We start from the raw sequence: 9,891 nt of genomic DNA, 5'->3' as shown, positions 1-9,891 counted from the left end.
AGAAAACAAAAAGTCTATATACAGTGAGTGCAAATGAGGTAAGATAAGGGAGTTAAGGCAATAAATAGGCCATGGTGACGAAGTAATTACAATATAGCAATTAAACACTGGAATGGTAGATGTGCAGAAGATGAATGTGCAAGTAGAGATACTGGGGTGCAAAGGAGCAAGATAAATAAATAAATATGGTATGGGGATGAGGTAGATAGATGGGCTATGTACAGGTGCAGTGATCTGTGAGCTGCTCTGACAGCTGGTGCTTAAAGCTAGTGAGGGAGATATGAGTCTCCAGCTTCAGAGATTTTTGCAGTTCGTTCCAGTCATTGGCAGCAGAGAACTGAAAGGAAAGAAGACCAAAGGAGGAATTGGCTTTGGGGGTGACCAGTAAGATATACCTTCTGGAGTGCGTGCTACGAGTGGGTGCTGCTATGGTGACCAGTGAGCGGAGATAAGGCCGGGTTTTACCTAGCAGCGACTTGTAGATAACCTGTAGCCAGTGGGTTTGGCGACGCGTGTGAAGCGAGGGCCAACCAACGAGAGCGTACAGGTCGCAATGGTGGGTAATGTATGGGGCTTTGGTGACAAAACGGGTGGCTCTGTGATAGACTGCATCCAGTTTTTTGAGTAGAGTGTTGGAGGCTATTTTATAGATGACATCACCGAAGTCGAGGATCGGTAGGATGGTCAGTTTTACGAGGGTATGTTTGGCAGCATGAGTGAAGCATGCTTTGTTGCGATATAGGAAGCCGATTCTAGATTTAATTTTGGATTGGAGATGCATAATGTGAGTCTGGAAGGAGAGTTTACAGTCTAACCAGACACCTAGGTATTTGTAGTTGTCCACGTATTCTAAGTCAGAGCCGTCCAGAGTAGTGATGCAGGACGGGCGAGCAGGTGCGGGCAGTGATCGGTTGAATAGCATGCATTTAGTTTTCCCTGCGTTTAAGAGCAGTTGGTGGCCACGGAAGGAGAATGGTATCGCATTGAAGCTTGAATGATCATGTCAACGTCATACTTTCAAAATCTTAGCTAGCAAGCGAGACAAGCAGTCATCATCATGAATCAATCTACTGGCAAATCCTTTTCAAACCTTGTCATATGAAGAGAAATTATAGATAAAATTATAAATACACAGGGGCTAATTGGTTACACCTGGAGGGGGGTGGAGACAAGCACAAGACAGGTGAAACAGGTCAGGGTGTGACACCTATTTAATCTCAGAACCTATACCAAGGCAGGACATAGAAACACAACAATCTATTGATAAACAAACAATTTGTCTTTTGCATGCCTGGCCTAATTCCAATAGTTATACTGCAAATAAATGGCGTAAGTAGCCCCGGAACTTCTAGTAGAGGTACTTTAAAGTAGTAATAGTTCATGTTTAAGACAGGTAGGCCATGGCCAGAGCTATAGGAAGTGGGGTCACTATTGTAGTTTGATTAGTGAGTGTGAGTGTTGTTATAGCGGGCTATTTTTATGGGTTGGGGTGAGCTGTGTGGCACAATCAGTCTTAAATAAAAGTTAAATGGGCTCTCCCAGTGATATCATTTGATTGATCAGATTGGAAAAACAGAGAAGCAGACCAAGATTTCATAAGCTTATAGTTTTTATGTAAGTTGTTGGGAAAGTGGACAAAATTGTATTTGTTTGTAAAAGTTGAGAGAAAGTAGTTGATGCAGTTACCAAAACAGCTGTATTGTTGAATTGGTAGAAGATGTTTAACATTCTGATTTCAGATTTAAATAGCAGAGAAGTAAACCCATATTTCACACGTTCTGTGTTTTTACGGCAGATTTTTAATGGAATATCTACATAGGAGTACATAGGCCCATTATCAGCAACCATCACTCCTGTGTTCCAACGGCATGTTGTGTTAGCTAATCCAAGTTTATAATTTTAAAAGGCTAATTGATCATTAGAAAACCCTTTTGCAATTATGTTAGCACAGCTAAAAACTGTTGTGCTGATTAAAGAAGTAATAAAACTGGCCTTCTTTAGACTAGTTGAGTATCTGGAGCATCAGCATTTGCTGGTTCGATTACAGGCTCAAAATGGCCAGAAATAAAGAACGTTCTTCTGACACTTATCCGTCTATTCTTGTTATGAGAAATGAAGGCTATTCCATGTGAGAAATTGCCAAGAAACTGAAAATCTCGAACAACGCTGTGTACTACTCCCTTCACAGAACAGCGCAAACTGGCTCATTAGAGTGTCTAGTTTGAGAAACAGATGCCTCACAAGTCCTCAACTGGCAGAATCATTAAATAGTACCCGCAAAACACCAGTCTCAACGTCAACAGTGAAGAGGCGACTCGGGGATGCTGGCCTTCTAGGCAGAGTTCCTCTGTTCCTCTGTTCCTCTGTCTACTGTGTTCTTTTGCCCATCTTAATTTTTTATTGGCCAGTCTGAGATATGGCTTTTTCTTTGCAACTCTGTCTAGAAGGCCAGCATCCTGGAGTCGCCTCTTCACTGTTGACGTTAAGACTGTTTTTTTGCGGGTACTGTGTAATGAAGCTGCCAGTTTAGGACTTGTGAGGCATCTGTTTCTCAAACTAGACACAGTAATGTACTTGTCCTCTTGCTCAGTTGTGCACCCTCTGTAGAGCCTAACGGTCCCAGGTTCGGGCCCAAGGTTCCTGCCATCCAGGACCTATATCCTCTACAGGATTGGTGGGTCTCCCGCAGGACAGTTGAGCTAACGTAGCATGAGGTTGTAAGCAACAATAGCATTTCCCAGGACATATAAATATCTGATATTGGCAGAAATCTTAAATTCTTGTTAATCTAACTGCATTGTCTAATTTACAGTAGTTATTAAAGTGAAATAATACCATGCTATTGCTTGAGGAGAGTGCACAGTAATGAACTTGAAAAGTTATTAATAAACCAATTATTAAGCACATTTGGGCAGTCTTGATACATCATTTTGATCAGAAATGCAATGGTTCATTGGATCAGTCTTAAACTTTGCACATACACTGCTGCCATCTAGTGGCTAAAATCTCAATTGCTCCAGGGCTGGAATAATACATTATGGCATTTCTCTTGTGTTTCAAAGATGGTACAAAAAAAATACACGAAAACACACCATTTTTTCTTTGTATTATCTTTTACCAGATCAAATCTGTTATTCTCCTACATTCATTTCAGATTTCCACAAACTTCAAAGTATTTCCTTTCAAATGGTATCAAGAATATGCATATCCTTGCTTCAGGTCCTGAGCTACAGGCAGGTGGATTTGGGTATGACATTTTAGGCAAAAATTGAACAAAAGGGGTGGATCTGACTAGGCGGTGTCAGAGAAAGGCCCCAAAAATTGTCAAAGACTCCAGTCACCCAAGTCATAGATTGTTCTCTCTGCTACCGCTATGCAAGCGGTACCGGAGCTCCAAGTCTAAGTCTAAAATGATCTTTAACAGCTTCTACCCCCAAGCCATAAGACTGCTGAACAATTAATTGACACCCCCATTGTTTTTACACTGCTGCTACTCGCTGTTTATTATCTATGCATAGTCACTTTACCCCTACCCCTACCTACAAATGACCTCGACTAAGATGTACCCCCACACATTGACTCAGTACCGATACCCCCTGTATATAGCCTCATTATTGTTATTTTATTGTGTTACCTTTTATTAAATGTTTTACTTAAGTATGTTTAGTAAATATTTTCTTAACTATATTTCTTGAACTGCATTAATTTGCATTAATTTGGCCGCTAGCGTCCCACCAGGACAACATCCGGTGAAATTGCAGAGCGCGAAATTCAAAATACAAAAATCGTAATATTAAACATTCTTACATCGTTGTCTTACATCGTTTAAAAGCTTAACTTCTTGTTAATCCAACCGCTTCGTCAGATTTCAAAAAGGCTTTATGGCGAAAGAATACCATGCGATTATCTGAGGACAGCGCCCCGCATACATCAGCATTAAGAACATTTTCAAAACCAGCAGAGGCATCGCAAAAATAAAAAATAGCGATAAATAAATCACTAACCTTTGAAGATCTTCCTCGGTTTGCAATCCCAAGGGTCCCAGCTACACAACAAATGGTCGTTTTGTTCAATAAAGTCCTTCTTTATTGAAACAAGTCAAACAACATTTGTACTCAAGCCTCAGGTACCCTAATATGTAAATAAACGATACAATTTAAGACGGAATGTAGTATGTTCAATACCTGAGATAAATAACGAAGTGCGTGCCCTCATCCACGCGCGCCACAAGACTACAGTCCAAATGAGAGCCATCTTGAAAAACTACAACTAGTAACTCATTTTTCAAAAAACAAGCCTGAAACCCTTTCTAAAGACTGTTGACATCCAGTGGAAGCCATAGGAACTGCAATCTGGGAGGAATTCCTTTGAATATCCCATAGACAAGCATTTGAATGGACTGTGACTTCAAAATAAAACAATTCTGGATGGATTTTCTTTCAGGTTTTCACCTGCCATATCAGTTCTGTTATACTCACATACATTATTTTAACAGTTTTAGAAACTCCAGAGTGTTTTCTATCCAATGAACAATGTTGGCAGCAAACCCAGCACCAGAAGTGGTCGGTCACAAAAGACAAAGGCTCATATGGGATTATTTTTAGTACATTGCTAGAACTAACAAAAACAAATGTATTGTCGTGTCAGAAGATGGCAGCGTGTGGAACAGAGATAAAAGGGAAAAACCCTGCCAACCTCAAAGTTCATCTGAACAGCACCCACAAAGAAATTCAGGATAAAGACAAGGTGAGAGAGCTATTATTTTATTTTTGGAATTCGGCCAGGATTCAACTCCTGGTATCATATGAACACACATAAGATGTGAAACATTTGTAGAATTGTAGGAAATTAGCTTTAAACCTGCAAATTTGTGAACAGTTCTAACAGTTTGGGGTCACATGGGTTGCAAGGTGGGGGTTTGTTATTACGCTGATAAATGACAATATTGTTCCGGACCTTTGCCACCTAGGAAATTTGTGTGCCCGGACCATCTCAAATAGTACTTGAGTATACCCCTGCTTTAGGCCTACAACACATACATGGCTCTTAGCCTCCCATGCATAAGACTACTTTCTGTCTCTAACACTAAAATTGAAACTAAATAATGTAAAAACAAAATATTAATGTTTTTATCAAACTGAACTCAAACTATTAAACTGAATAAAAACGATCAAATCAAGTCTGAAAACTAACTGAAACTGAACTGAACTTCAAATCAAATCTACAAATGAACAGAAATAAAAAGTAATAGAAAATCACAACTCTATAAAAACCTTGCTCCATATGCATTGCTAATCAATCACCTAATTCATCAGTGTGCACACACTGACATTGCAGCTGTAGCTAATTTTGAGAGAGTCGACTCTGATAGCAGGAGTCAGAGTCAACCCCCCAAAGTCCTGGTGTTATTATGTTATGTTAGTTGATGTGGTTCCTAAAACAGCTGTACCTCTTGATTGGTAGAAGATAATTCTGTTCGGATTTCAGGTTTGAATAGCAGGAAGTAGACCAATATGTCATACCCTCTACATTTTGTTCTAAAGTGCTGGGAAAGTGCTACACAGTGAGTTATAAAGAAAGAAAATGTGTTGCTGTCCATCACATTTGCAGACATTTATTCTGTCATGAAGACATCAATAAAAGACGGAAGATTGTTTCACTGCAAGGACACTTTTTAATATATCAGAAGCAATAAATATTCACATGTCAATTCTCTACTCTTCCAGTTAATACTCACTACATACACAAATTAAATTCTTAAGATCATGTTTAAAATAATATCAATTTGTTCTCTGACATACAAACACTTAATTACTGCAATTTATTCTCTCACCCTCAGTCTAAAATAAAAAATAATTCAATATTCAAACCAAAGTCCCCTAGTCATCTTTCTCTCTCACACACGCACGCACGCACGCACGCACGCACACACCTCAATTTAATATGTACATTCAGATTTATACAGTACAATCCATTCAATAAGTGCAGATATATTCATGCAAGAGGGGTCACAAAGGGACAATACAGAGGGAATTATGCAGGAAAAAGCCAACAAAAAAACTTCAACCTCAACCTCCCCTAAAACCTTACATTTTCCTCTGACTACCCATATTCTTGTTCTGGCTTTTAACATTAATCTGTCTCTTCTTTGTCCCCAAGTATTGTCTAGCATGTATAACTACAATTCACCATCCTAAATCTAAATGATTCCCTTTATCCTGAAACACTAATCCCTTGTTCAATCTACCATTGTTCAAACACAGTGCAATAGAAGGACAGAGAGAGGAAGTAAGAAAGGTGGTCAACAGAGATGAGAAGATTAACAAACCTGTTTGATCTAATGACAAGCCCATTCAGTAAGGGTGCTGGGGTGTAGGCTATTAGAGTTCTCTGAGGACTGCCAAGGGGGTATGTGAGGAGGGTGTTTAAAATAATGCCATTTTTGACTTTAAGACACCAAGTGTGCAAAACCACAAAACTATATTACAAAGCGTGCTTGTTCAAAGACATAGACCATCCAAAACACACGCCATGTGAGAAACTCTCTCAACAAGACCAGATGCTTCTGAGTGAGTCCCATGATAACAGGGAGGATAACAGGGAGGACATAAACGACAGGGTCACCAATGAAATGAGGATCATTGTCCATGAACAGGTAAAAGGTCAAAGCCCTTAAGGGGATCTTTCAGAGGGGTCTGAGGTGGGAAAGCATATTCATTCATATGCATTTTGACTCCAATTAACCATTTTTTGGGGGACATTGTGCAACTACTAGTTCACACAATCACCAGTCTCCTAAAAATAAACAGACAAAATTGAGGGAGATACAGGGTACACAACTCTCTAAGAACAAAAATTGTCCTAAATATGAACTAATATTGTTAACATTCAATTATAATAACTGAAAATAGAAGTTATCAATGGCAACCATCACAGAGAACAAAAATAAATCACACTTTATAACACCCTCATTACATACAAGTATGAGGGAATGAATAAGTGTATATATCCTCTGTATAATCTTTTTTACATTTTTTATCAATCAAACATTTGTAATATCTAATTAATCACTGGATCAAAACAGTTATGTTAGTAGACAATATTCATCATACTCAGCAATTACATATGTAACATTTATACAACAGCAAAAAAGCTTAAAAACATTCAAAAAATATTATTGGTAGCATCATTAATCCACACACCCTATAGGGAATGCATGTAAATCCTATGAAACCAGCTGACTTCTCTTTACATGTAAAAGACCATAGAGCCTAAGACTGCCATTGAACCGTGAGTCATAAAAGCTGAAGACAAAAGCAAATGTCTCTGAGGTCTACTTTAAAAAAAGGATACCTTTCAGTGATGAAGACCTGCCGTGGTAATTGACAAACCTATTATGAAGCTGAATAAATTATTGCAAAATCGAGGGGATTCTTTTTGCAACTATCCTCAATGGCTGTTTACAACGCACAACCCTGCTGGAATGTATTTAGTGGTGAAGTCTTTTTCATATCCAGGTGGGTGGAGATGGTCTTTCTGCTGGTCAGCAATGTCCTTATCTCAACAACACCAGAACCAAATCTTGCGTGTTTTCATCGTCAGATTTGCCCCATTCATAACGTTGCACGATTACATGTTGGTACTTTATGTTTAAAACACTCTCAAGCTCATGTCTTGGCAAAGTCCAGAGTTTCAAATAATACTTCAGACAGTGAAACACTGGGTACAGGCCCTCTACTGTACATTTACAACCAGCATCAGTTCTATGGCTAGAGAAATTGTTGATTTTGTGTGTGTGTGTGTGTTTTAATAGTTTTTCCTGCCTGCCGCCAACTTCAACATCATTGCTCCTACCTGTGACTCTCCCTTATGAGTTTGTGTGCTGAGAGCTGATAGAGTTCACCTGAGAAACTTATTTGCCTATATCCAAACTTATTTGTGTACCTACATTTATGTGGGCATTGCTTTATGTGTGTTTATTCTTCCTGTGTGTCTTGTATGTGTTCAGGTATATGCATGTAATTTATCTCCAACTCTCTTTCCTTTGCTCTCTCGGTCTACATGTGTGGGAAGCGGAGGTGAAAGTAGCAGAGACGAAATAAGTTGCGTTTCTTCTTGTCACTGGCGCTGTTGTTACTGCTGCTGCTGTCCTGCTCACCTCGACAAGCCCTGGCTCTATCCCTGTCCCTAGCTCCGCCCCCTTCCTCCATCCTGCCCTCTGACCTCTGCCTTCTGTGGCCCCACGTTCTGCTGCTCACACCACCGTGCTGATCCGGTTGATAGGTTTGGATTTGGAGCTGCCCCCTGTGCCTGTTGCCCCAGGTCCCGTCACCTGGGGCCCCTGCTGAGGCTGACCGGGGTGCTGGGGGGGGTGAGGGCAAAGAGGCATAAGAGGGATAAGGGGGGTAGAAGGGGGGGGTAAAGGGGAGTGGGGTGGGGGAGGGGGGATAGAAGAGAGAGGAGGGTACAGGGGCTGATACTGGGCGGCGGGCACAGCGTGATGGGTGTTGACGGAAGCGGACGGCTGCTGATGCTGATGTTGGTGGGGCAGCGTGCCAAAGATGAAGCGAGATTGATGTGGGTGGGGGGCGGGGTGCGGCGCGGCACTGAGGGGGTGCCCGGGGTGGGTGTGGGAGTGTGCGTGGGGGTGCGGGTGGGAGTGAGACAAAGTCAGAGGAGGTTTGCCTGGCATGGCGCCCGCCCTGATAGAGTGTGTGGGCTGTGTGTGGTACATGGTGAACTGGGGGTTCTGAGAATGTTGGGAGTGAGGAGAAAGGGGGGGAGGACAGCCCACCGCCATGTTGCTGTAGCGACCCTGCATGCCATGCTGGGAAAGCTGGGAGAGATGGGCCAGCTGCTGGAGCTGGGTGTGAGGGGGGCCAATAGGAGGGCGACAGGGGAACGGCCCTCTCTGAAGGATATGAGGGGGCACGCCCCCGCCTGGCAAGGGAGGAGGGCCAGCTTGGACGTGGTAGCGATGGTGATGGTAGTAGGGAGGAGGGGGCTGCACAGCGGCCGTGTGGCAGTACTGAGCATGCAGGGCCTGGATCTTGGAAGGGCCCCCCTCCGACTGGCACAGAGATGATGGGGAGTGAGGAGGGGGCCCTCCCGTAGTGGGTGGGGGGACAGGGGCGGGGTAGGGTGGCCCCGGTGGTATAAGGGGACTTGGCGGCTTGGCGCGTTTGCTGCCGAATAGAGAGCCCAGGAAGGAGCCCGTATTGCCCCCCCCAGGGCCGCTCCCCACCCCCGCTCTCTCTACACTGCTGGGAACCCCCCCAACTCCCGTCCCAGCAGCGGTGTGTTGTTGCCCCGGCCCACCCCCCACCCCCGTTCCGGGGCTCAGGATGGGGCGATGCGGCCGGTAGTCTTCTGTAGGGTAGCAGCTTGGGACCACGCCCGGAACTGGGTAACGCTGGTGCGGCTGGGGGCTGCTAATGATGGAACCCTGAGGAAGACAAAGAGGAAGAGGAAGGAGAGTTGAGAAGGAGTTCTGGAAAGGAAGTAATTCATGCATATGACATCCTATCAGAATGCCTTGGACAAATCACCGAAACACTGCAATTACAAACACCACAACACCTGCAAACCAACAACAAACCAATGAAATGTTTTTTTTTGACAATGCAAGAATGGAGAAGAACAAGAGTTGAGAACAAGAACATGCAAAGGCTGTTGTGAGAGCACAGAGGTATGAAAAGCTCATTCCAGAACACACGCATGCACATGTCAGTCACACATGTCAGTCACACACATAAAACACACAGAGCATGCTGAGGAAAGGGTCAAGGATGAGGACGAGGGGAGAGACTAGGCGTTTATGGCTCAATTAAAGGAATATACTGGGATGGCTATGTTTGAGGTATACGTATTAAAGGGGCAGGTACACCATTC

At 42.8% G+C, this 9,891-nt stretch overlaps 1 protein-coding gene across 5 annotated transcripts in view; it reads right to left on the bottom strand.

The window, feature by feature from the left end:
• Positions 1-5,651: 5,651 nt before the first annotated feature.
• The window catches only part of LOC110492775 (IQ motif and SEC7 domain-containing protein 2), a 59,152-nt gene continuing 54,912 nt past the window's right edge, over positions 5,652-9,891 (bottom strand). For 4 of the 5 annotated variants that reach the window (XM_036945832.1, XM_036945833.1, XM_036945835.1 and 1 more), the window contains one exon: positions 5,652-9,445. In XM_036945832.1, coding sequence (XP_036801727.1) covers positions 8,255-9,445 — 1,191 coding nt within the window. In that variant the 3' untranslated portion in view covers positions 5,652-8,254. The remainder of the gene's footprint in view (positions 9,446-9,891) is intronic. The other variant, XM_036945836.1, reaches the window with a different exon arrangement.

The sequence above is a fragment of the Oncorhynchus mykiss genome, chromosome 16, assembly GCF_013265735.2.
Source record: "Oncorhynchus mykiss isolate Arlee chromosome 16, USDA_OmykA_1.1, whole genome shotgun sequence".
NCBI lineage: Eukaryota > Metazoa > Chordata > Actinopteri > Salmoniformes > Salmonidae > Oncorhynchus > Oncorhynchus mykiss.
Note: the sequence above shows the minus strand (reverse complement) of the source record. Positions and strands in the feature narration are given on the sequence as shown.